Raw genomic sequence first — 27976 nt, 5'->3', positions numbered from 1 at the left:
CTCTCCCTGGCAATACTCCATTGCTCCTTCATATCTTCATATACAGACACTCCCTGACCTGTCACCATTGCACCTTTGTTTATAGACACTCCCTGACCTGTCTGCATTGATCCTTCCTTCACAGACGCTCCCTGACCCGTCGCCATTGCTCCTTCATTTACGGACACTCCCTGTCCCTTCTCCATTGCTCCTTCATTCACAGACACTCCCTGACCCGTGATCATTGTTCCTGCATTCACAGACACTCCCTGACCAGTCTCCATTGCTCCTTCATTTACAAACAATCCCCGAACCATCGCCATTGCTCCTTCATTTACAGACGCTCCCTGACCATTCTCCAATCCTCCTTCATATACAGACACTCCCTGACATGTCACCATTGCACCTTCGTTTACGGGCACCACCTGACACGTCACCCTTGCTGCTTCCTTCAGAGACAATCCAGGACCCGTCTCCATTGCTCCTTCATTTAAGGAACACTCCCTGTCCCATCTCCATTGCTCCTTTATTTACAGACAGTCCCTGACCCGTCTCCATTGCTCCTTCATTTCCAAACACTCCCTGACCCGTCCCCATTGCTCCATAATTTAGGAGGCATGGTTCGTAAGTTTGCAGATGACACCAAGATTGGTGGCATTGTGGACAGTGAAGAAGGTTATCTGGGATTGCAACGGGATCTTGATCAATTGGGCCAGTGGGCCGATGAATGGCAGATGGAGTTTAATTTAGATAAATGTGAGGTGATGCATTTTGGTGGATCGAATCGGGCCAGGACCTACTCCGTTAATGGTCGGGCGTTGGGGAGAGTTATAGAACAAAGAGATCTAGGAGTACAGGTTCATAGCTCCTTGAAAGTGGAGTCACAGGTGGATAGGATGGTGAAGAAGGCATTCGGCATGCTTGGTTTCATTGGTCAGAACATTGAATGCAGGAGTTGGGATGTCTTGTTGAAGTTGTACAGGGCATTGGTGAGGCCACACTTGGAGTACTGTGTACAGTTCTGGTCACCCTATTATAGAAAGGATATTATTAAACTAGAAAGAGTGCAGAAAAGATTTACTAGGATGCTACCGGGACTTGATGGTTTGACTTATAGGGAGAGGTTAGACAGACTGGGACTTTTTTCCCTGGAGAGTAGGAGGTTAAGGGGTGATCTTATAGAAGTGTATAAAATAATGAGGTGCATAGATAAGGTAGATAGTCAAAATCTTTTCCCAAAGGTCGGGGAGTCTATAACGAGGGGGCATAGATTTAAGGTGAGAGGGGAGAGATAAAAAAGGGTCCAGAGGGGCAATTTTTTCACTCAAAGGGTGGTGAGTGTCTGGAACGAGCTGCCAGAGGCAGTAGTCGAGGCGGGTACAATTTTGTCTTTTAAAAAGCATTTGGACAGTTACATGGGTAAGATGGGTATAGAGGGATATGGGCCAAGTGCAGGCAATTGGGACTAGCTTAGTGGTATAAACTGGGCGACATGGACATGTTGGGCCGAAGGGCCTGTTTCCATGTTGTAACTTCTATGATTCTATGATTCTATAACTTACAGACGCTCCCTGACCCGTCTCCTTGCTCCTTCATTTACTGACACTCACTGACAATACTCCATTGCTCCTTCATGTACAGATACTCCCTGACCTGTCACAATTGCACCATCGTTTACAGATACTTCATGACCCGTCTCCATTGCTCCTTTATTTACGGACACTCCCTGTCCCATATCCATTTCCCCATCCTTCACTGAGCTGTCACTATTGGTCTTTCCTTTACACACGCTCCCTGACCCATCACCGTTGCTCCTACATTTATAGATGCTCCCTGACCGTCACCATTGCTCCTTCATTTACAGACGCTCCCGGCCCGTCTCCATTGCTCCTTCATTTACAGACGCTCCCGGCCCGTCTCCATTGCTCCTTCATTTACAGACGCTCCCGGCCCGTCTCCATTGCTTCTTTCTTCTCAGATGCTCCCGACCCACCTCCATTTCCCCTTGCTTCATCGACGCTCCTTGACATGTCTCCATTTCCCTTTATTTACAGGCACGCCCTGACCAATCTCCATTGCTCCTTCATTTACAGACATTCCCTGACCGGTCACGAATGCTCCTTCATTAACAGACACTCCATGACCAATCCCCCTTGCTCCTTCATTCACAGGCGCTCGCTGACGCGTCACTATTGCTCTTGCATTCACGACACTCCCTGACCCGTCTCCATTGCGACTTCATTTACTGACACATCTTGACGCATCACCATTGCTCCTTCATTTACAGACGTTCGCTGACCAGTCACCCTTGATTCTTCCTTCACAGACGCTCCCTGACCCGACTCCATTGCTCTTTCATTTACAGACGCTTCTGACCAGTCACCATTGCTCCTTCATTTACAGACACTCACTGATCAGTCACCATTGCTCCCTCCTTCAAAGACACTCCCTGCCCCGTCACAATTGCTTCTTCATTTACAGACACTCCCTGACACGTCTCCATTGAACCTTCATTTACAGACACTCCCTGACGCGTCACCATTGCTCCTTCATTCACAGACACTCCCTGACCCGTCTCCATTGCTCCTTCATTTACAGACACTCCCTGACCCTTCTCCATTGCTCCTTCATATACAGACAATCCCTGACCCGTCTTCATTGCTCCTTCCTTCACAGATGCTCCCTGACCCGTCACCATTGCTCCTTCATTTGCAGACACTCCCTGACCGTCACCCTTGCTCCTTCCTTCAGAGACACTCCCTGACCGGTCACCATTGGTTTAAACTAATGTGGCAGGGGGATGGGAACCGATGCAGGAAGTCAGTGGGAAATAAAATGGTGACAGAAACAAAAGGCAGTAAGGGAGAGTGTACAGAACATGACCGGACAGATGGTCTGAGAAAGCAGGGCAAAGACCAAGGGAAGTCTAGATTAAACTGCATTTATTTCAATGCAAGAAGTCTGATGGGCAAGGCAGATGAACTTAGGGCATGGATGGGTACATGGGACTGGGATGTTATAGCTATTACTGAAACATGGCTAAGGGAGGGGCAGGACTGGCAGCTCAATGTTCCAGGGTACAGATGCTATAGGAAAGATAGAGCAGGAGGTAAGAGAGGAGGGGGAGTTGCGTTCTTGATTAGGGAGAACATCACGGCAGTAGTGAGAGGGGATATATCCGAGGGTTCGCCCACTGAGTCTATATGGGTAGAACTGAAAAATAAGAAGGGAGAGATCACTTTGATAGGATTGTACTACAGACCCCCAAATAGTCAACGGGAAATTGAGGAGCAAATATGTAAGGAGATTACAGACAGCTGCAAGAAAAATTGGGTGGTAATAGTAGGGGACTTTAACTTTCCCAACATTGACTGGGACAGCCATAGCATTAGGGGCTTGGATGGAGAGAAATTTGTTGAGTGTATTCAGGAGGAATTTCTCATTCAGTATGTGGATGGCCCGACTAGAGAGGGGGCAAAACTTGACCTCCTCTTGGGAAATAAGGAAGGGCAGGTGACAGAAGTGTTAGTGAGGGATCACTTTGGGACCAGTGATCATAATTCCATTAGTTTTAAGATAGCTATGGAGAAGGATAGGTCTGGCCCAAAAGTTAAAATTCTAAATTGGGGAAAGGCCAATTTTGATGGTATTAGACAGGAACTTTCAGAAGTTGATTGGGAGAGTCTGTTGGCAGGCAAAGGGACGTCTGGTAAGTGGGAGGCTTTCAAAAGTGTGTTAACCAGGGTTCAGGGTAAGCACATTCCTTATAAAGTGAAGGGCAAGGCTGGTAGAAGTAGGGAACCTTGGATGACTCGGGAGATTGAGGCACTAGTCAAAAAGAAGAAGGAGGCATATGACATGCATAGGCAGCTGGGATCAAGTGGATCCCTTGAAGAGTATAGAGATTGCCGGAGTAGAGTTAAGAGAGAAATCAGGAGGGCAAAAAGGGGATATGAGATTGCTTTGGCAGATCAGGCAAAGGTGAATCCAAAGAGCTTCTACAAATACATAAAGGGCAAAAGGGTAACTAGGGAGAGAGTAGGGCCTCTTAAGGATCAACAAGGTCATCTATGTGCGGAACCACAAGAAATGGGTGAGATCCTGAATGAATATTTCACATCGGTATTTACGGTTGAGAAAGGCATGGATGTTAGGGAACTTGGGGAAATAAATAGTGATGTCTTGAGGAGTGTACATATTACAGAGAGGGAGGTGCTGGAAGTCTTAACGCGCATCAAGGTAGATAAATCTCCGGGACCTGATGAAATGTATCCCAGGACGTTATGGGAGGTTAGGGAGGAAATTGCGGGTCCCCTAGCAGAGATATTTGAATCATCCACCGCTACAGGTGAGGTGCCTGAAGATTGGAGGGTAGCAAATGTTGTGCCTTTGTTTAAGAAGGGCGGCAGGGAAAAGCCTGGGAACTACAGACCAGTGAGCCTGACATCTGTAGTGGGTAAGTTGTTAGAGGGTATTCTGAGGGACAGGATCTACAGGCATTTGGAGAGGCAGGGACTAATTAGGAACAGTCAGCATGGTTTTGTGAGAGGAAAATCATGTCTCACGAATTTGATTGAGTTTTTTGAAGGGGTAACCAAGAAGATAGATGAGGGCTGTGCAGTAGACGTGGTCTACATGGACTTCAGCAAAGCATTTGACAAGGTACCGCACGGTAGGTTGTTACATAAGGTTAAATCTCATGGGATCCAAGGTGAGGTAGCCAATTGGATACAAAATTGGCTTGACGACAGAAGACAGAGGGTGGTTGTAGAGGGTTGTTTTTCAAACTGGATGCCTGTGTCCAGCGGTGTGCCTCAGGGATCGGTGCTGGGTCCGCTGTTATTTGTTATTTATATTAATGATTTGGATGAGAATTTAGGAGGCATGGTTAGTAAGTTTGCAGATGACACCAAGATTGGTGGCATTGTGGACAGTGAAGAAGGTTATCTGGGATTGCAACGGGATCTTGATCAATTGGGCCAGTGGGCCGATGAGTGGCAGATGGAGTTTAATTTAGATAAATGTGAGGTGATGCATTTTGGTAGATCGAATCGGGCCAGGACCTACTCCGTTAATGGTAGGGCGTTGGGGAGAGTTATAGAACAAAGAGATCTAGGAGTGCAGATTCATAGCTCCTTGAAAGTGGAGTCACAGGTGGATAGGGTGGTGAAGAAGGCATTCGGCATGCTTGGTTTCATTGGTCAGAACATTGAATGCAGGAGTTGGGATGTCTTGTTGAAGTTGTACAGGGCATTGGTGAGGCCACACTTGGAGTACTGTGTACAGTTCTGGTCACCCTATTATAGAAAGGATATTATTAAACTAGAAAGAGTGCAGAAAAGATTTACTAGGATGCTACCGGGACTTGATGGTTTGACTTACAGGGAGAGGTTAGACAGACTGGGACTTTTTTCCCTGGAGAGTAGGAGGTTAAGGGGTGATCTTATAGAAGTCTATAAAATAATGAGGGGCATAGATAAGGTCGATAGTCAAAATCTTTTCCCAAAGGTAGGGGAGTCTTTAACGAGGGGACATAGATTTAAGGTGAGAGGGGAGAGATACAAAAGGGTCCAGAGGGGCAATTTTTTCACTCAAAGGGTGGTGAGTGTCTGGAACGAGCTGCCAGAGGCAGTAGTCGAGGCGGGTACAATTTTGTCTTTTAAAAAGCATTTGGACAGTTACATGGATAAGATGGGTATAGAGGGATATGGGCCAAGTGCAGGCAATTGGGACTAGCTTAGTGGTATAAACTGGGCGACATGGACATGTTGGGCCGAAGGGCCTGTTTCCATGTTGTAACTTCTATGATTCTATGATTCTATGACCCGTCTCCTTGCTCCGTCATTTACAGATGCTCCCTGACCCGTCACCATTGCTCCTTCACATACGGAAACTCCTTGACCCGTCGTCATTGCTCCTTCCTTCAGAGACACTCCCTGACCAGTCACCATTGCTCCTTCATTTACAGACACTTTCTGATCAGTCACCATTGCTCCCTCCTTCAAAGACACTCCCTGCCCCGTCACAATTGCTCCTTCGTTTACAGAAACTCCCTGACCCGTCACCATTGCTCCTTCATTTACAGTCGCTCCCTGACTCATCTCCATTGCTCCTTCACATACAGACACTCCCTGACCCGTCTCCATTGCTTCTTTCTTCTCAGATGCTCCCGACCCACCTCCATTTCCTCTTCCTTCACAGACGCTCCTTGACATGTCTCCATTTCCCTTTATTTGCAGGCACGCCCTGACCAATCTCCATTGATCCTTCATTTACAGACATTCCCTGACCGGTCACTAATGCTCCTTCATTTGCAGACACTCCATGACCAATCCCCCTTGCTCCTTCCTTCATAGGCGCTCACTGACCCGTCACCATTGCTACTTCATTTTCTGACACATCTTGACGCGTCATCATTGCTCCTTCATTTACAGACGTTCCCTGACCAGTCACCCTTGATTCTTCCTTCACAGTCGCTCCCTGACCCGTCTCCATTGCTCCTTCATTTACAGACGCTCCCTGACCCGACTCCATTGCTCCTTTATTTACAGAAACTCCCTGATCCGTCTCCATTGCTCATTCATTTGCAGACGCTCGCTGACCCGTCTCCATTGCTCCTTCACATACGGAAACTCCTTGACCCGTCGTCATTGCTCCTTCCTTCAGAGACACTCCCTGAGCCGTCACCATTGCTCCTTCATTTGCAGACACTCCCTGACCGTCACCCTTGCTCCTTCCTTCAGAGACACTCCCTGACCCGTCACCATTGCTCCTTCATTTGCAGACACTCCCTGACCGTCACCCTTGCTCCTTCCTTCAGAGACACTCCCTGACCCGTCACCATTGCTCCTTCATTTGCAGACACTCCCTGACCGTCACCCTTGCTCCTTCCTTCAGAGACACTCCCTGACCCGTCTCCATTGCTCCTTCCTTCAAGACGCTCCCAGACCCGTCTCCATTGCTCCTTCATTTACAGACGCTCCCCGACAATTCTCCATTGCTCCTTCACATACAGACACTCCCTGACCCAGGATGGTATGTTGCCTCCCTGGTGCAAGGGTCAAGGATGTCTCGGAGCGGCTGCAGGACATTCTATAGGGGGAGGGTGAACAGCCAGTTGTCGTGGTGCATATAGGTACCAACGATATAGGTAAAAAACAGGATGAGGTCCTACAAGCTGAATTTAGGGAGTTAGGAGTTAAACTAAACAATAGGACCTCAAAGGTAGTAATCTCAGGATTGCTACCAGTGCCACGGGCTAGTCAGAGTAGGAATGACAGGATAGCTAAGATGAATACGTGGCTTGAGAGATGGTGCAAGAGGGAGGGATTCAAATTCCTGGGCCATTGGAACCGGTTCTGGGGGAGGTGGGACCAGTACAAATTGGACGGTCTGCATCTGGGCAGGACTGGAACCAATGTCCTAGGGGGAGTGTTTGCCAGTGCTGTTGGGGAGGGTTTAAACTAATGTGGCAGGGGGATGGGAACCGATGCAGGAAGTCAGTGGGAAATAAAGTGGTGACAGAAACAAAAGGCAGTAAGGGAGAGTGTACAGAACATGACCGGACAGATGGTCTGAGAAAGCAGGGCAAAGACCAAGGGAAGTCTAGATTAAACTGCATTTATTTCAATGCAAGAAGTCTGATGGGCAAGGCAGATGAACTCAGGGCATGGATGGGTACATGGGACTGGGATGTTATAGCTATTACTGAAACATGGCTAAGGGAGGGGCAGGACTGGCAGCTCAATGTTCCAGGGTACAGATGCTATAGGAAAGATAGAGCAGGAGGTAAGAGAGGAGGGGGAGTTGCGTTCTTGATTAGGGAGAACATCACGGCAGTAGTGAGAGGGGATATATCCGAGGGTTCGCCCACTGAGTCCATATGGGTAGAACTGAAAAATAAGAAGGGAGAGATCACTTTGATAGGATTGTACTACAGACCCCCAAATAGTCAACGGGAAATTGAGGAGCAAATATGTAAGGAGATTACAGACAGCTGCAAGAAAAATAGGGTGGTAATAGTAGGGGACTTTAACTTTCCCAACATTGACTGGGACAGCCATAGCATTAGGGGCTTGGATGGAGAGAAATTTGTTGAGTGTATTCAGGAGGAATTTCTCATTCAGTATGTGGATGGCCCGACTAGAGAGGGGGCAAAACTTGACCTCCTCTTGGGAAATAAGGAAGGGCAGGTGACAGAAGTGTTAGTGAGGGATCACTTTGGGACCAGTGATCATAATTCCATTAGTTTTAAGATAGCTATGGAGAAGGATAGGTCTGGCCCAAAAGTTAAAATTCTAAATTGGGGAAAGGCCAATTTTGATGGTATTAGACAGGAACTTTCAGAAGTTGATTGGGAGAGTCTGTTGGCAGGCAAAGGGACGTCTGGTAAGTGGGAGGCTTTCAAAAGTGTGTTAACCAGGGTTCAGGGTAAGCACATTCCTTATAAAGTGAAGGGCAAGGCTGGTAGAAGTAGGGAACCTTGGATGACTCGGGAGATTGAGGCACTAGTCAAAAAGAAGAAGGAGGCATATGACATGCATAGGCAGCTGGGATCAAGTGGATCCCTTGAAGAGTATAGAGATTGCCGGAGTAGAGTTAAGAGAGAAATCAGGAGGGCAAAAAGGGGATATGAGATTGCTTTGGCAGATCAGGCAAAGGTGAATCCAAAGAGCTTCTACAAATACATAAAGGGCAAAAGGGTAACTAGGGAGAGAGTAGGGCCTCTTAAGGATCAACAAGGTCATCTATGTGCGGAACCACAAGAGATGGGTGAGATCCTGAATGAATATTTCACATCGGTATTTACGGTTGAGAAAGGCATGGATGTTAGGGAACTTGGGGAAATAAATAGTGATGTCTTGAGGAGTGTACATATTACAGAGAGGGAGGTGCTGGAAGTCTTAACGCGCATCAAGGTAGATAAATCTCCGGGACCTGATGAAATGTATCCCAGGACGTTATGGGAGGTTAGGGAGGAAATTGCGGGTCCCCTAGCAGAGATATTTGAATCATCCACCGCTACAGGTGAGGTGCCTGAAGATTGGAGGGTAGCAAATGTTGTGCCTTTGTTTAAGAAGGGCGGCAGGGAAAAGCCTGGGAACTACAGACCAGTGAGCCTGACATCTGTAGTGGGTAAGTTGTTAGAGGGTATTCTGAGGGACAGGATCTACAGGCATTTGGAGAGGCAGGGACTAATTAGGAACAGTCAGCGTGGTTTTGTGAGATGAAAATCATGTCTCACGAATTTGATTGAGTTTTTTGAAGGGGTAACCAAGAAGATAGATGAGGGCTGTGCAGTAGACGTGGTCTACATGGACTTCAGCAAAGCATTTGACAAGGTACCGCATGGTAGGTTGTTACATAAGGTTAAATCTCATGGGATCCAAGGTGAGGTAGCCAATTGGATACAAAATTGGCTTGACGACAGAAGACAGAGGGTGGTTGTAGAGGGTTGTTTTTCAAACTGGATGCCTGTGTCCAGCGGTGTGCCTCAGGGATCAGTGCTGGGTCCGCTGTTATTTGTTATTTATATTAATGATTTGGATGAGAATTTAGGAGGCATGGTTAGTAAGTTTGCAGATGACACCAAGATTGGTGGCATTGTGGACAGTGAAGAAGGTTATCTAGGATTGCAACGGGATCTTGATAAATTGGGCCAGTGGGCCGATGAATGGCAGATGGAGTTTAATTTAGATAAATGTGAGGTGATGCATTTTGGTAGATCGAATCGGGCCAGGACCTACTCCGTTAATGGTAGGGCGTTGGGGAGAGTTATAGAACAAAGAGATCTGGGAGTACAGATTCATAGCTCCTTGAAAGTGGAGTCACAGGTGGATAGGGTGGTGAAGAAGGCATTCAGCATGCTTGGTTTCATTGGTCAGAACATTGAATGCAGGAGTTGGGATGTCTTGTTGAAGTTGTACAGGGCATTGGTGAGGCCACACTTGGAGTACTGTGTACAGTTCTGGTCACCCTATTATAGAAAGGATATTATTAAACTAGAAAGAGTGCAGAAAAGATTTACTAGGATGCTACCGGGACTTGATGGTTTGACTTACAGGGAGAGGTTAGACAGACTGGGACTTTTTTCCCTGGAGAGTAGGAGGTTAAGGGGTGATCTTATAGAAGTCTATAAAATAATGAGGGGCATAGATAAGGTCGATAGTCAAAATCTTTTCCCAAAGGTAGGGGAGTCTATAACGAGGGGGCACAGATTTAAGGTGAGAGGGGAGAGATACAAAAGGGTCCAGAGGGGCAATTTTTTCACTCAAAGGGTGGTGAGTGTCTGGAACGAGCTGCCAGAGGCAGTAGTAGAGGCGGGTACAATTTTGTCTTTTAAAAATCATTTGGACAGTTACATGGGTAAGATGGGTATAGAGGGATATGGGCCAAGTGCAGGCAATTGGGACTAGCTTAATGGTATAAACTGGGCGACATGGACATGTTGGGCCGAAGGGCCTGTTTCCATGTTGTAACTTCTATGATTCTATGATTCTATGACCCGTCACCATTGCTCTTTCCTTCACAGACGCTCCCTGTCCCGTCTCCATTGATCCTTCATTTGCAGATACTCCCTGACCTGTCACCATTGCTCATTCATTTACAGACACTCCCTGACCCGTCTGCATTTCTCCTTCATTTACAGACGCTTCTGACCAGTCACAATTGCTCCTTCATTTACAGACACTCACTGACCAGTCACCATTGCTCCTTCATTTACAGACACTCACTGATCAGTCACCATTGCTCCCTCCTTCAAAGACACTCCCTGTCCCGTCTCCATTGCTCCTTCATATACAGACAATCCCTGACCCGTCTTCATTGCTCCTTCATATACAGACAATCCCTGACCCGTCTTCATTGCTCCTTCCTTCACAGATGCGCACTGACCCGTCTCCATTGCTCCTGCATATACAGAAGCTGCCTGACGATTCTCCATTGCTCCTCAATATACAGACAATCCCTGACTCATCTCCATTGCTCCTTCATGTATGGACACTCCCTGAACCGATGCAGTAAGGATGTTCCGAAAGATGGGTGAAACTAGAACTAGGGGGCATAATCTTAGAATAAGGGGCTGCTCTTTCAAAACTGAGATGAGGAGAAACTTCTTCACTCAGAGGGTGGTAGGTCTGTGGAATTTGCTGCCCCAGGAAGCTGTGGAAGCTACATCATTAGATAAATTTAAAACAGAAATAGACAGTTTCCTAGAAGTAAAGGGAATTAGGGGTTATGGGGAGCGGGCAGGAAATTGGACATGAAGCTGAGTTCGGATCGGTCAATGCCCTGTGGGTGGCGGAGAGGGCCCAGGGGCTATGTGGCCGGGTCCTGCTCCGACTTCTTGTGTTCTTTAGATTTGTGGTTGGGATCAGATCAGCCATGATCTTATTGAATGGCGGAGCAGGCTCGAGGGGCCGATTGGCCTACTCCTGCTCCAATTTCTTATGTTCTTATGTTCTTTCTTCTCAGATCCTCCCGACCCCCCTCCATTTCCCCTTCCTTCACAGACGCTCCTTGACATGTCTCCATTTCCGTTTATTTGCAGGCACGCCCTGACCAATCTCCATTGATCCTACATTAACAGACATTCCCTGACCGGTCACTAATGCTCCTTCATTTGCAGACACTCCATGACCAATCCCCATTGCTCCTTCCTTCATAGGCGCTCACTGACCCGTCACCATTGCTACTTCATTTTCTGACACATCTTGACGCATCACCATTGCTCCTTCATTTAAGACGTTCCCTGACCAGTCTCCCTTGTTCCTTCATTTACAGAAACTCCCTGACCCGACTCCATTGTTCCTTCACATACGGAAACTCCTTGACCCGTCGTCATTGCTCCTTCCTTCAGAGACACTCCCTGACCCGTCACCATTGTTCCTTCATTTACAGACGCTCCCCGACAATTCTCCATTGCTCCTTCACATACAGACACTCCCTGACCCGTCACCATTGCTCTTTCCTTCACAGACGCTCCCTGACCCGTCTCGATTGATCCTTCATTTACAGATACTCCCTTACCTGTCACCATTGCTCATTCATTTACAGACACTCCCTGACCCGTCTGCATTTCTCCTTCATTTACAGATGCTTCTGACCAGTCACCATTGCTCCTTCATTTACAGACACTCACTGATCAGTCACCATTGCTCCCTCCTTCAAAGACACTCCCTGCCCCGTCACAATTGCTTCTTCATTTACAGACACTCCCTGACACGTCACCATTGCACCTTCATTTACAGACACTCCCTGACGCGTCACCATTGCTCCGACATTCACAGACACTCCCTGACCCGTCTCCATTGCTCCTTCATTTGCAGACACTCCCTGACCGTCACCCTTGCTCCTTCCTTCAGAGACACTCCCTGACCCGTCTCCATTGCACCTTCATTTACAGACACTCCCTGACCCGTCTCCATTGCACCTTCATTTACAGACACTCCCTGACCCGTCTCCATTGCACCTTCATTTACAGACACTCCCTGACCCGTCTCCATTGCTCCTTCATTTGCAGACACTCCCTGACCGTCACCCTTGCTCCTTCCTTCAGAGACACTCCCTGACCCGTCTCCATTGCACCTTCATTTACAGACACTCCCTGACCCGTCTCCATTGCACCTTCATTTACAGACACTCCCTGACCCGTCTCCATTGCACCTTCATTTACAGACACTCCCTGACCCGTCTCCATTGCTCCTTCATTTGCAGACACTCCCTGACCGTCACCCTTGCTCCTTCCTTCAAGACGCTGCCAGACCCGTCTCCATTGCACCTTCATTTACAGACACTCCCTGACCCGTCTCCATTGCTCCTTCATTTGCAGACACTCCCTGACCGTCACCCTTGCTCCTTCCTTCAAGACGCTCCCAGACCCGTCTCCATTGCTCCTTCACATACAGACACACCCTTACCTGTCACCATTGCTCTTTCCTTCACAGACACTCCCTGACCCGTCTCTATTGCTCCTTCATTTACAGACACTCACTGATCAGTCACCATTGCTCCCTCCTTCAAAGACACTCCCTGCCCCGTCACAATTGCTTCTTCATTTACAGACACTCCCTGACACGTCACCATTGCTCCTTCATTTGCCGACACTCCCTGACCCGTCTCCATTGCACCTTCATTTACAGACACTCCCTGACGAGTCACCATTGCTCCTACATTTACAGACACTCCCTGACCCGTCTCCATTGCTCCTTCATTTACAGACACACCCTGACCCGTCTCCATGGCTCCTTCCTTCACAGATGCTCCCTGACCCGTCTCCTTGCTCCTTCATTTACAGATGCTCTCTGACGATTCTCCATTGCTCCTTCATATACAGATACTCCCTTACCTGTCAACATTGCTCATTCATTTACAGACACTCCCTGACCCGTCTGCATTGCACCTTCATTTCCAGACGCTTCTGACCAGTCACCATTGCTCCTTCATTTACAGATACTCCCTGACCTGTCACCATTGCTCCATCATTTACAGACACTCCCTGACCGTCACCCTTGCTCCTTCCTTCACATACGCTCCCAGACCCGTCTCCTTGTTCCTTTATTTACAGACGCTCCCCGACAATATTCCATTGCTCCTTCACATACAGACACTCCCTTACCCGTCACCATTGCTCTTTCCTTCACAGACGCTCCCTGACCCGTCACCATTGCTCCTTCATTAACAGACGCGTCTGACCCGACACAATTGCTCCTTTCTTCAAAGACACGCCCTGACCCGTCACGATTGCGTCTTCATTTACAGACGCTCCCTGAACCGTCTCCATTGCTCCTTCATTTACATACACTCATTGACCCGTCTCCATTGCTCCTTCATTTACAAACACTCCCTTACCAGTCAACGTTGCTCCATCCTACAAAGACACTCCCTGACCCGTCCCCATTGCTTCTTCATTTATAGACACTCCCTGACCCGTCTCCATTGCTCCTTCATTTACAGACACTCCCTGACCCGTCACCATTGCTGCTTCATTCACAGACACTCACTGACCCGTCTCCATTGGTCCTCCATTTATCAACACTCCCTGACCCGTCTCCATGGCTCCATCATATACAGACACTCCCTGACCCGTCACCATTACTCTTTCCGACACATACATTCCCTGACCCCTCTCCATTGCTCCTTCCTTCACAGACGCTCCCTGACCCGTCTCCTTGCTCCTTCATTTACAGAAGCTCCCTGACTATTCTCCATTGCTCCCTCATTTACAGACATTCCCTGACCCGTCACCATTCCACCTTCATATACAGACACCCCCTGACGCGTCACCATTGCTCCTTCCGACACAGACACTCCCCTGGGGCCATCTCCCTCTCAAACAGATATTCTGCTTTGGATATTGTTGGGGGAGATGGCTTATCAGGGGAAAGCAGCAAGAGCCAGGTTCGGGGCACCACGGGTGGCTCTGCTGCACAGGAGGGGAGGAAGAAGAGTGGCAGGGCTATAGTGATAGAGGATTCAGTTGTAAGGGGAACAGATAGGCGTTTCTGCGGCCGCAAACGTGACTCCAGGATGGTATGTTTCCTCCCTGGTGCTAGGGTCAAGGACGTCACGGAGCGGCTACAGGGCATTCTGGAGGGGGAGGGTGTAGAAACTCTTGCTATCTGTTTTTATATTTTTTGCTCATTTATTTTCATAATCTATCTTCCCTTTCTTAATCAATCCTTTCGTTACTTTTTGCTGTCTTTTGAAGAATTCCCAATCTTCTATCCTCCCACTAAGTTTGGCTACCTTATATGTCCTTGTTTTTAGTCGGATACTATCCTTAATTTCCTTACTTAGCCACGGATGGCTGTCATTTCTTTTACACCCTTTTTTCCTCAGTGGAATATATATTTTTTGAAAGTTGTAGAATGAACACCACTGTTCATGTACCGTCTTACCCTTTAAACTATTTTCCCAGTCCACTTTAATCAATTCCGCTCTCATACCATCATAGTCTCCTTTATTCAAGCTCAGTACGCTTGTTTGAGAACTAACCTTCTCACCCTCTAATTGGATATGGAATGTAACCATGTTGTGGTCACTCATTCCAAGGGGATCCTTAACTAGGACATTATTAATTAATCCTGACTCATTACACAGGACCAGGTCCAAGGTTGCTTGCCCCCTTGTAGGATCAGTTACATACTGCTCAAGAAATCCATCCCTAATACACTCAATAAACTCTTCCTCAAGGCTGCCCTGCCCAATTTGATTTGTCCAGTTAATATGATAGTTAAAATCCCCCATAATTATAGCTGTTCCCTTATTACATGCCCCGACTATTTCCTGATTAATACTTCTTCCAGCAGAGTTGCAACTATTAGGAGGCCTATATACTACGCCCACGAGTGTTTTTTGCCCCTTATTATTCCTTATCTCTACCCAAACTGTTTCATTATCCTGATCCTTTGTCCCAATATATTTTCTCTGTATTACAGTGATTCCTTCCCTTATTAACATAGCCACCCCACCTCCCCTTCCTTCCTGCCTGTCCTTCCTGATTGTTAAATACCCTGGCATATTTAATTCCCAGTCGTTGTCACCCTGCAGCCATGTTTCTGTAATGGCCACAAGATCATACCCATACGTTGTTATTTGTGCCGTTAACTCGTCCATTTTGTTACGAATGCTACGTGCATTCAGATAAAGAACTTTCAAATATGTTTTGTGACACTTACTTCCTGCTTTTTCCTTTTTTAACACTTTACCTTTTTCTCCATACCTTCTGTCCCTTCCTGACACACTTTCCTCTGTCTCCCTGCTCAGGTTCCCAACCCCCTGCCACAGCTTTGATGCTGGGTTAATCGCCTTGCACCTTTTATTTTTTATATTATCTCTCATGCCTAAAGTACACTTTCTTTCCGCTGCTCTACGCTTTTCCCTTTCACTTGTTCTTGAACAACTGTTTGTACTATTTGTATTGTAAATTTCCCCTGGGTCTTCCCCTCTCTTGCTGCTCTCAACTTTATTCCCTTCTGACTCCCCGCTCAGGTTCCCATCCCCCAGCCACTCTAGTTTAAACCTTCCCCAACAGCACTAGCAAACACCCCCGCGAGGTCATTAGTCCCGGTCCTGCTCGGGTGTAACCCGTCCCGCTTGTACAGGTCCCACCTTCCCCAGAACCAGTCCCAATGCCCCAGGAATCTAAATCCCTCCCTCCTACACCATCCCTGCAGCCACGCATTCATCCTGTCTATTCTCCTGTTCCTATACTCACTAGCACGTGGCACCGGTAGTAATCCTGAGATCACTACCTTTGAAGTCCTGCTTTTTAATTTATCTCCTTACTCCTTAAATGCTCCTTTATTTACGGACGCTCCCTGACCATTCTCCATTGCTTCTTCATATAAAGACACTCCCTGACCCGTTACCATTGCTCTTTCCTTCACAGACGCTCCTTGAAACGCCGCCATTGCTCCTTCATATAAAGACACTCCCTGACCCGTCACCATTGCTCCTTCCTTTACAGATATTCCCTGATGCATCTCATTTGCTTCTTCATTCACAGACACGCCTTGACCATCTCCATTTCTCCTTCCTTCACAGATGCTCCCCAACTAGACTCCGTTGCTCCTTCATTTGCAGACATGCCCTAATCCGTCCCCATTGCTGCTTCATTTACTGACGCGCCCTGACCCGTCTCCATTGCTCCTTCATTTACAGACACTCCCTGACCCGTCTCCATTGCTCCTTCATTTACAGACACTCCCTGACCCGTCAACATTGCTCCTTCATTTACAGACACTCCCTGACCCGTCTCCATTGGTCCTTGATTTACAGATACTCCCTGACCCGTCACCTTTGCTCCTTCATTTACAGACACTCCCTGACCCGTCCCCATTGGTCCTTCATTTACAGACACTCCCTGACCCATCACCATTGGTCCTTCATTTACAGACACTCCCTGACCCATCTCCTATGCTCCTTCATTTACAGACACTCCCTGACCCGTTACCATTGCTCCTTCATTTACGGACACTCCTGGCCCGTCTACATTGCTCCTTCATTTACAGACACTCCCTGATCCACGTCCATTGCTCCTTCCTTCACAGACGCTTGCTGTCCCTTCACCTTTGCTCCTTCATTTACAGACTCTCCCTGACCTATTGTAAGGGATGGTGGTATGTGTCAGCTTCAACTCTGACTTATGAGCGGTTTGAATCGCTCCCACTCCTTGGTTCTCGACCTTGGACTTATTTGGGGGTTGTGACAAAGTGCAGCAGACAACTGGTTTTGGTGCAAGAAACTTTGACCTTTATTCAAGAGAGAAAATACAACACAACAATCTTAACATTCTACTAAAATGGGGAACACTTCAGTACACACGAGGGAAATTACAGTAGAAAGATATCTCACCCCTCCCAATCCCACTGTACGAGCTAAGTTGGACTCTAAAGGGCCAGAGATAATGCTCACCAAACGAATCCTTGACAGTATTTCACCCAGAGGTAAGTCAAGAATAGATTGTAGAGTGGAAACTTTGCGGATCTTCGGTTTTCTCCCGAGTTGGTTTTCTTTGGTCGCGGTGGCCCAATATTACCCGGTTGGTTGGTGGTAATATTCGGTTGGTTGTTTCGTAAGGCCTTTATTGCCGCGAGGTGTCTGATGGTCACTGGGGCTGTTGCTCTGGTTTCTTCATGTGTGTCGGCCTGCTTCTAGAGCTGCTGACCTTCTCTCTGTTGCCCCCTCGCCTTGTTGTTCGCTGGAAGCTGCTCTTCCTTCCAGAGACAGGCAGAACAAGAGAAGCAGAACACAAGCGCAAGAGTGAGAGAGGTTTCGAGTTTCCACTTCTATATCCCTCTCTTACAATAGTCTTCATCACTTTTTTTAAAAAAGGCACTTCATGTCTGTTTAAACAGTTCTTACAAAGTCCTTAAGAATCTTTGATGGCTTTTTGATGGTCCCTCATCATGTTGCAATTGCTTCTCCCGATGGGTCATTGTTTTCATTCCGATTTGCTGATCACCTGGTATACAGGCTTCCTTTTGTATCCAACGTCCTAGGTGTTGATCGGTTTTGCTTTGAAACAAAGACATGGCCCCGCCATGTCTGGAGCAGTTGCCTCTTTCAATGGCCGACTGCTTTTCGAATTAGTGCTGAGTGTTGACCACCTGCTGTAGGTTTTGCATTAAAACAGACATGTCTGAAGCAGTAATTCTCCCACATTCCACTGTGTGTGTTGTTGATTCGTCTGGTGACCTCTCACCTATCCTTCCATCTTAGGATTTCAGTCAATGGCCAAAGTTTTCCATACTCAGGAATTTCTTTAGGGTTTTTCTCCGAGTTTTGGGGGATCTGTGAATTTTGAGAATCTTACACTCCCCCCTGTGATACTTTAACCTTGCTACAAGTATCATACTGGTAAAAGGTGAGCAAAATTCTCGATCCTCGAGAGCCAACCTTCCCCTGTAGTTTACCTATCTAAGACCCAAAACATACATTCCCCTTTAGGTGTAGTGTTCAGATGCAGACACAGGTAAGAATTAACATTCATCTCCAAGCACGGGTCCAACACCCCTGCACCACTTGGAAAATAGGGTACATACATAGAAAAATAATACACGGTGAACAATAATACTTAAACTACCAACCACCTTACATAAAATTTAACTAAAACACCCAAACTTAACAATCTCAAAATTAAATAACAGAAGCTATGTACATCCGCCGCCCGTCCCTGGGCGGCCAGGCTAATCCCTGTTCGGGCTACAGCACACTACTCCCCTCGGTGTGGCTGCCCTGTCCTGTAGCTTTGGTCCCTCGCAGCCTGCGGCTGCTGGCTGGGGACCTCTGTCCTCAGATCGATCCCTGACTTGAGGGGCTGCCCTTTTAGACTGGGGAGCCGGTGACCACGGTCTCTTTGGCCGTGGCGTTCGTGGGGACCGTCGAGGGACTCTGGCTGGTGGAGGTTTTCTGGCTGATGAGTCTTTAACTCGAGCCACTGTCCCCTCTTGTGCGGTCTGTGGAATCTCCACTGCCGCTGGCTGGGGATTTCTATCCTCAGGCTGTACCTCTTCTAAACCTGTGTCAGGGGCAGGTAACTCTCTGCCCTCAGGTCCCACCTCGTCTGAGTCCCAGATGAGCGGGGGAGTGTCCCAAACGGTGGGTGGGATGGCCCTTCCCTTAAAACAAGCCTCTGCACCCGCTTGTGCAGTCTGTGAGTTTGCTCCTGCTGCAGGCTGAGGATTTTTATCCTCAGACCTTGCCCCAACTGGCTGTTCCCTTCTCTCGGATTTAAACAACTTACATTGGTTAATGTGGAACCATTTGGTGCGCCGAGGCAGCTTTATGGCGTATACCATGGGGCTTGCCTTATCTACAATGCTGTAGGGCCCCATGTATAATGGTTCTAGACTGCCTACCCGAGCAAAATTCCTAACCATAACCTGATCCCCTATCTCCCACTCGTGGTGCGTACGGGGTTCTAGCAGCAGTCGGTTGCTCTGATGCTGTTTTCCCATGTTGCGAGCAGCCTGCCAGTGAACCTGTTTAAGGTGTTCAAACAGATTCCTGACGAAGCTGTCCCGGTTCACCTCTCTGAGCTGACCCTCCGTGAGCACCGGGGCGAGCACATGGGTGGGGGTCCGCATCACCCTACCAGTCGTGAGCTCGTGTGGGGAATACCCCGTGCCTTTTGACTGGCTGGCTCGGATCCCCATTAGGACCAACGGTGAGACTTCTACCCACTTTCTAGGTGAGTCTACCGTCTCTTTCCTCAGCCTTTCTTTCAAGGTTCTGTTCATCCTCTCTACAATCCCTGAGGACTGTGGGTTGTGTGCAATGTGCCATTTCCCCTCTGCGTATTCTGCATGACCTGCCCGGTAAAGTGACTCCCTTGGTCGGACACCACGTACTGTGGTAGCCCCCATCGTGAGAACACCTCCCTGACCAGGATCCTGGCTGTACTCATAGCCGTGGCTGTTCAACAGGGGAAGGCTTCTACTTTGTGAACACATCCACCAGGACTAGGCAGTACTTATAGCCTCCCTGGGCGGTGGGTAGGGGCCCGATGTAGTCGATCTGGATCGACTGCCATGGTCCCTCGACCCTCCTGATGTGTCTCATAGGTACCTTCCTTTTGTGGGGGTCAGGGTTGTTAGCAGCACACACCAGACAGCCAGCACAGAACTCGCGGACATCTTCCCTGAGTCCTGGCCACCATCCTGCCTGTTCCACCCGCTGCCAGGTGGTCTCAGGCCCGGGATGCCCCGCTCCTGGACCCTCATGGGCCAGTTGAAGGAATTCCCTCCTGTGCTGCTGCGGTACTACCCATTGCTCTCCCTTAAACAGCATGCCCTCCTTTACAGAGAGGGCTGCTGTGCTGTAAGGGCCCTCTACCCTTTTCCCTTCTACCACTGCACTGAGGACTGCCTTGAGGACGGGGTCTTGGGTTTGGACCGTCTTCAGGTCCGGGGTTAAAGCTCCCCCTGCACTCCCCTGTGTCCCATTCCTACCCGTGACTGCTGCTATAGGACGGGACCCAAATGGGTCCCAGAAAGTGCCTGTGCGGGCACCCTCCTGAGCTAGCATGTCGGCCTGCCGGTTACCCTCACTCCGGGGTTCTGCGGAGGAATGGGCTTTCACCTTATGGATGAAAACCTCCCCTTCCTCCCCCACTGCTGCTAAGATTTTCTCCAGCAAGGGTTTCACTGTGAGGGGTCTCCCGTCAGCGGAGGTGTATCCGCGGTGGGACCAGATGGCCAGGTACTCCGGACACGAATTGCATGTGAACATGCTGTCCGAGCAAATCGTGTATGGGGTGGGGAAGATCTCGGGGTGTGTGACCACGTACACTACCGCGGACAGTTCAGCCTGCTGGGTGCTCATGGTGCTGGGGAGCTTAATTGCCAGGGCAAGGTCTGCCGCTGGGTCATAAACTCCACATCCCGTGAGTCGCTCACCAGCAGATACTGTGCTGGAGCCATCCACATAGATTTCACGGCCTGTGGGGTGTATCCCGGCCCGTAAACCTATGTTTACTTCCCAAACCCCTTCGATGGAACACCGGTGGGCTGTTCCAGGATATACCAGGTTAGCTGTGAGCTTTGGCTCGCAGAGCCCTTTTACTTTCAGGTCCATCTGTGAGAGAAGCAGGGTCCAGCAAGCAATGCGGGCACTGCTCACTGTCCCATCCTTGATTCTCCCGTCCAGGAGCATCTGGGTGGGCGTGTGATGGGTGAGGAGGGTGATGGGAGAGGTGCCTGTGAAGATCAGCGATCTTTTCACAGCCCAATATGTGGCCAAGAGGTGCCTTTCACAATTGGAGTAGCTCTTCTCCACATCTGTGAGTATCCTGGAGGAGTAGACCACCGGTCTCAGCTTGCCATGCCGCTCTTGGAGCAGCACAGCACTCAGGCTGTCCCCGCTGGCTGCTACCTCCAGGAAGAACTCTTTCCCTCCATCTATGGCCCCTAGAGCTGGTGCGGTCTGCAGATCTTTCTTGAGCCTGACAAATGCTGCCTGGCAACCCTCATCCCAAACCCACTCCACTCCCTTATGCAGGAGTCGGAGCAGAGGGGCTGCTGTGGCCGCATAGTCCTCAATGAAGTCTCTGCATTACCCGGTTAGCCCCAGAAACGATCTCACTCCCATGACTGTGTTGGGGACTGGTAACTCCTGTACTGCTTCCCTTCTAGCTTTATCTATGGCCCTTTCCCCAGCGCGTATTGTCAGGCCCAGGAATTTCACCTCCTGCTGGCCAATCTGTGCTTTCTTTGGGTTCACTTTAAAACCTTCCTGCCCGAGCAGTTCCAGCAGTTCGGCCAGAAGTGGGCCATGCTCCTCTCTCGAATCGGTGAATAGGAGTAGGTCATCCACGTATTGTACCAGCTGCCTGGGCTGTCTGAAGCCCTTTAAACTGTTTGCCATGCATTGGTGGAAAATGCTGGGGCTATTGTGGAAGCCTTGAGGCAGACAGTTCCAGGTGTACTGTTGCCCTTTAAAGGTAAAGGCAAACTTGTACTGATCCTCTCTCCTTAAAGGGATGGACCAAAACCCGTTGTAGATACCCAGCACCGTGAAAGTGGTCGCGGATGCTGGGATACTTCCTATCAGGTCGGCAACTGCTGCTACCGTGGGTGCACAGGCTGGGATGTTACTGTTGAGCACCCGATAGTCCACTGTGGCCCTCCAGGAGTTGTCCGGTTTTCTAACCGGCCACAGTGGAGAGTTCACGTGGGTGGCTATCGGTCTCAGGACGCCCTGTTGCACTAAAGAGGACATGGCTGCTTCCATGTCTGGCTCCGCTTCCCTGGGGAAGTTATATTGCTTTTGTGGTCGGGCCATAGGGTCCCCATCTACATTGACCTCGAACACGTTGACCCTCCCACAGTCGTGTTTGTGTGGGGCAAATGTGGCTCGGTGGGCTCGCACAAATGCCTGGAACTCCCTTGGGGTATTGCTGACCATGAGTTCGAGGTTATAACCCTCTTTAGGCTTCATGGTGCACAGGGTCCCCTTCCCCTGTTTCCCTGGGATGACGACTACTCCGCCTTCCTTTCCTGTATTTGCCCCCCACAGGCAGTGATTCCTCAAATCCACTAGGATCCCGTGGCCTACAATAAAGTCGGCTCCCAGGATCCCTTTTCCACCCTCCACTTCCCACTTCATTAGGACACAGGTCCACTTAGAGTGGAGTGTTCCTAAACGAATGGTCAGCGGGATGGAAAATGAGCCAGCCTGTTCTTTACCTGTGAATCCCGACAGACTGTATGGGACCCTGTTAGATAGAGGTGAGGTGGTGGGGTGAGCTGAATGGATCACGGTACATGATGCTCCCGTGTCCAACAGATAGGTCCCCTTTACCTCTTCTACCTCCATCTCAACGAGGGGTCTCTTCCATAAGTCGTAGGTAAGGGAACACAGGTAAACAGGCTGCGCTGGCTCTAGTCAGGGTTGTGGGTTAGATGGGGCTGATGGGGTCAGAGCGCCGGTGGTGGCTGCTACCTTCCCTGGGCCAGTCAATAGGGTTCTCATGGCGTCCAAAAATGACTCGACCGTGGCGGGAGGGATTCCTGTCTCTGCCTTTTGGGCTGGGGTTGAGGAATTCTTTCCCTTGTTATCTTTCCAAGGATTCTTACACTCCTTCCTCCAGTGTCCATCCTTCCCACACCCATAACAGTTGAGCTTTGTGCTGGAAGGGTTATTCCCTTCCTGATGCCACTCCTTCCTACCCTGGCCGGGTTTCATTTCATGCACTTTCCCTTTAGGTGGGTGTGCATCGGTTCCTTTACCATTATTGTAAGCTATGGTCAATTGTCTGACCACTGTGAGTTCGGTAGTCAGGGGATTCTTTGGGTCAAACCACATTCCTGCCGCGGCCCTGACCTGTGGCAAGCTGTTTGCCACCAGGCAACGGAGCCAGTGGGCCCGCTGATCCTGGTCCAGGTTAGCCCGGTTAGGCGTCCCACTGCATGCGCTCCTATACACCGGCCACAACCTGTCTGCAAAAGCCTGCAGGGGTTTCTCCTACGAGCTGCACTGTTTTTTCCACCCAGGAGAAAGGACTTCCCTCATTCATCCCCATGGCCTCAAGAACTTCCTCCTTGAGCTCCCCATAATCACACTGTCCCATCTTACATTGGTCAGAGAGGGACTGGAAGAGCTTCCTCTCCAGGGAGAATAGCAGCATTTTGGCCTGTTCAGCATCATTGCACTCGTTGATGCTTGCTGCTTGTTCCACTTCCCTGAAGTGGACCGAGGGGGTCTCCATTTGCCGCAAGTTTAGTTAAATGGCTTACCATGGCCCTAAGCTGTTGGGTGCCGTGGGGAACTACGAACTGGTTTTGGAGGGGTCCCTCATCCCCATTATCAGCGGGCGGGCCGAACCTTTGCTGCCGGGCCAGGCACATTGGCCCCGGTCCCAGCCTCTCTTGCTGGGGGTTTTCCTCCTCAGCTTCTGCCCCTAATTCCACCCCCCTCTCCTGCCAGATTTCGCTAAAGCTTGGCGCTACGGGTGGTGGTCGTGGGCCCTCCTGCTCCTCAACCGGGTCGTCCCTTGGCACTACCTGTGGTGTCTGAACCGTTCTCCCCAGGTTCCCTGTGAAGTCGACCTGGGCTGCACTCGGGCTTATGAGGCACACCAGGCCTTTTGCCGTCCTTAGAGCAAGGTTCAGACTCTCTATCTGCTTCTGGCAGGGGCCATGGTCTGAATCCTCAAACCTCTGTGTCCTCACTATCTTATAGGCTGCCTGTAAGCCTTTTACTTTCTCCTCCTGCTCTCTTACTTGTCTTGCTAGGCGGGCATTCTTTTCCCGCAACCTCAGCTCATTCTTCTTGACCTGACACTGTAAATATTCCTGTTGGGTCTTATGTTCCCCCACTAACTGCACCCTTTCCTGGTTCAGAGTCTGCAATGCTAACAGTAACTTCTCTCCTGCTAGGGCCTTTGTTTGGACTTCCAGGGCTGACTCCCGGATCTCAGCTGCCTGTGCTTCAACGAGCCTGTCCAAAAGCTGGATCTGTTTCTTGAAGCACATCAGCCAGACTGCCTTTTCTATGGATTTTTTATGATCCTTCCCTTCTGTCCATTTAGCTGCAGCATCTACCGGACGCCCAGCCTTCAACAGATTAGTGACCCATTGTTTTTTCCATATTCACCTCACTGAACACATAATTTGAGATCCTCTCTTCCATTACAGTTCTCTCGTCCAAATCAATGTCCACTGTATCACATCCCTTTTGTGGTCGCCATTCTGTAGGGGGTGGTGGTCTGTGTCAGCTTCACATCTGACTTCTGAGCGGTTCGAATCGCTCCCACTCCCTGGGTTCGAGACCTTGGACTTATTTGGGGGTTGTGACAAAGTGCAGCAGACAACTGGTTTTGGTGCAAGAAAAGAAACTGGGTTTATTGAAGTCACAAATGAACTTATAACATTAGGATAACACTGAGATTATACAGACCTACAAAAGTACACTTAGTTAAGAATGGGGAACACACGTCATAACGAGGGAAAATCACCCTACTAATCCCCTTAACCTTGTCCCACCCCCAAAACCTAACTAAATTGAACTAGGAGAGGTCAGGGATCATGCTCACCAAACCAGGGTTCCTTGACAGTTCGAAATCCAGCCAGGTAAGCCGGTTGCAGTTTTGGGGTACGCTCCTTGTGTCCTCTGGGGCCTGCCGGCCTGGTCTGTGGAATCTGCGAAGTTTCTTCAGTTGGGTGGAGTCCGCTGATGCGATAAGGCACGATTGTGGGTGGTCGATCTTCGTGGAGGGCTGCGGTTGCGGACTTGTTGTCTTCGGTTGAGCCTGCCACACCGTGCCCCTCGCCGTGATGTTGCCTGCGGGCCTGCGAACCTCCGGATCTCCTTCCTCCGCTTAGCTCAGCTCTCTCTCCCTGCTTAAACTCTGCTTAAACTCTGCTTAAAACCTGCCCCCTTCGTAACTGGTGGCCCAGTTATACTGTTTTTCGAATTTCTTATCTGAACGCCAAATCAAGGTTAGTTCTTTGTCTGATACTGGTGGGCTTCTTCAGGTGATTATAGTTTTTCGACTTAACTGGTTTTGGGGCGGTTGTCTCGTTGTTTTTAATGGGCTTGCATAATGTTTATCGTTGCCTTCCTGCCCCAGTAACTAGTCTTGAACTGAAAGCCATTGTATATGTGAAGTCTTGATGGGTTCGCATAATTGGTCCATTGTTGCCTTCCTGCCTTAGTAGTTACTGTTGATTATTTATGCAAGGTTTTGATGGGCTTTAGTTTCGTGGAAGATGAAGTCTTTCTCTGGGTTGATTGTTTGAAAGGGAAGAATGTGTATTCTGTCTCCTCTCGTTGTCTGGTTTCAGGCAACAATCCACACTGCACCCAACAACCCCTGGCATGTCCAGTCCCAGACCATCATGGGCCGAACCTCCTGTCTGCAGGGTTACACATTTAACCCAGCAGTTGGGTCCTCAGCCATAAAAGTCCAAAAGTCATATCCTCGTTGATGATCTGAAAAATGTGGGAATTTTGAGAACCCTTCAGTCACCCTCTGATGTATCTATCAGATAATCACTCTCCGATGTATCTCTCTGATCGTCACTAAATGACGTATCTGTCTGATAATCACCCTCTGATGTATCTGTCTGCTAATCACTCACTGATGTATCTGTCTGATAGTCACTCTCTGGTGTATCTGTCTGATAATCACCCTCTGATGTATCTGTCTGATAATCACCCTCTAATGTATCTGTCTGATAGTCACCCTCTGATATATCACTCTGATCGTCACTCTCTGATGTATCTGTCCGATAGTCACCCTCTGATGTATCTGTCTGAAAATCACCCTCTGATTTATCTGTCTGATCGTCACTCTCTGATGTATCTGTCTGATAGTCAATCTCTGATATATCTGTCTGAGAATCACTCTCTGATGCATCTGTTTGATAGTCACCCTCTGATGTATCTGTCTGATAGTCACTCTCTGATATATCTGTCTGATAATCACCCTCTGATATATCTGTCTGAAAATCACCCTCTGATATATCTGTCTGATAGTCACCCTCTGATATATCTGTTTGAAAATCACTCTCTGAAGTATCTGTCTGATAATCGCCCTCTGATGTATCTGTCTGAGAGTAACCATCTGATATATCTGTCTGATAATCACTCTCTGATGTATCTCTCTGATCGTCACCCTCTGATGTATCTCTCTGATCGTCACCCTCTGATATATCTATCTGATAGTCACCCTCTGATATATCTATCTGATAGTCACCCTCTGATGTATCTGTCTGATAATCACCCTCTGATGTATCTGTCTGATAGTCACCCTCTGATATATCTGTTTGAAAATCACTCTCTGAAGTATCTGTCTGATAATCGCCCTCTGATGTATCTGTCTGAGAGTAACCATCTGATATATCTGTCTGATAATCACTCTCTGATGTATCTCTCTGATCGTCACCCTCTGATGTATCTGTCTGATAGTCACTCTCTGATGTATCTGTCTGATAGTCACTCTCTGATGCATCTGTCTGATAGTCACTCTCTGATGTATCTGTCTGAAAATCACCCTCTGATTTAACTGTCTGATAGTCACCCTCTGATGTATCTGTCTGATCGTCACCCTCTGATGTATCTGTATGATGGTCACTCTCTGATGTATCTGTCTGATGGTCACTCTCTGATGTACCTGTCTGATAGTCACTCTCTGATATATCTGTCTGATAGTCACACTCTGATGTATCTGTCTGAGAGTCACTCTCTGATGTATCTGTCTGATAGTGACTCTCTGATGTATCTGTCTGATAGTCACTCTCTGATGTATCTGTCTGATAATCACTCTCTGACGTTTCTGTCTGATAGTCACTCTCTGATGTATCTGTCTGAAAATCACCCTCTGATGTATCTGTCTGATAGTCACTCTCTGATGTATCTGTCTGAGAGTCACTCTCTGATGTATCTGTCTGATAGTCACTCTCTGATATATCTGTCTGAAAATCACCCTCTGATGTATCTGTCTGATAATCACCCTCTGATATATCTGTCTGAAAATCACCCTCTGATGTATCTGTCTGATAATCACCCTCTGATATATCTGTCTGAAAATCACCCTCTGATGTATCTGTCTGATAATCACCCTCTGAGCGATCTGTCTGAAAATCACCCTCTGATGTATCTGTCTGATAGTCACTCTCTGATATATCTGTCTGATAGTCACCCTCTGATGTATCTGTCTGATAGTCACTCTCTGATATATCTGTCTGATAATCACCCTCTGATATATCTGTCTGAAAATCACCCTCTGATATATCTGTCTGATAGTCACCCTCTGATATATCTGTTTGAAAATCACTCTCTGAAGTATCTGTCTGATAATCGCCCTCTGATGTATCTGTCTGAGAGTAACCATCTGATATATCTGTCTGATAATCACTCTCTGATGTATCTCTCTGATCGTCACCCTCTGATGTATCTCTCTGATCGTCACCCTCTGATATATCTATCTGATAGTCACCCTCTGATATATCTATCTGATAGTCACCCTCTGATGTATCTGTCTGATAATCAC

The 27976-nt window shown here is 48.5% G+C and overlaps 1 protein-coding gene across 1 annotated transcript in view; it reads left to right on the top strand.

Annotated features, from left to right (window-relative positions):
* The first annotated feature begins 596 nt into the window (after positions 1-596).
* The window catches only part of LOC137310387 (probable G-protein coupled receptor 139), a 165479-nt gene continuing 138099 nt past the window's right edge, over positions 597-27976 (top strand). Inside the window, exon 1 of the mRNA XM_067978215.1 lies at positions 597-654. Coding sequence (XP_067834316.1) covers positions 597-654 — 58 coding nt within the window. The remainder of the gene's footprint in view (positions 655-27976) is intronic.

The sequence above is a fragment of the Heptranchias perlo genome, unplaced genomic scaffold (genome assembly GCF_035084215.1).
Source record: "Heptranchias perlo isolate sHepPer1 unplaced genomic scaffold, sHepPer1.hap1 HAP1_SCAFFOLD_250, whole genome shotgun sequence".
Classification (NCBI taxonomy): Eukaryota; Metazoa; Chordata; class Chondrichthyes; order Hexanchiformes; family Hexanchidae; genus Heptranchias; species Heptranchias perlo.
This window is presented reverse-complemented; position numbering and strand designations above follow the sequence as displayed.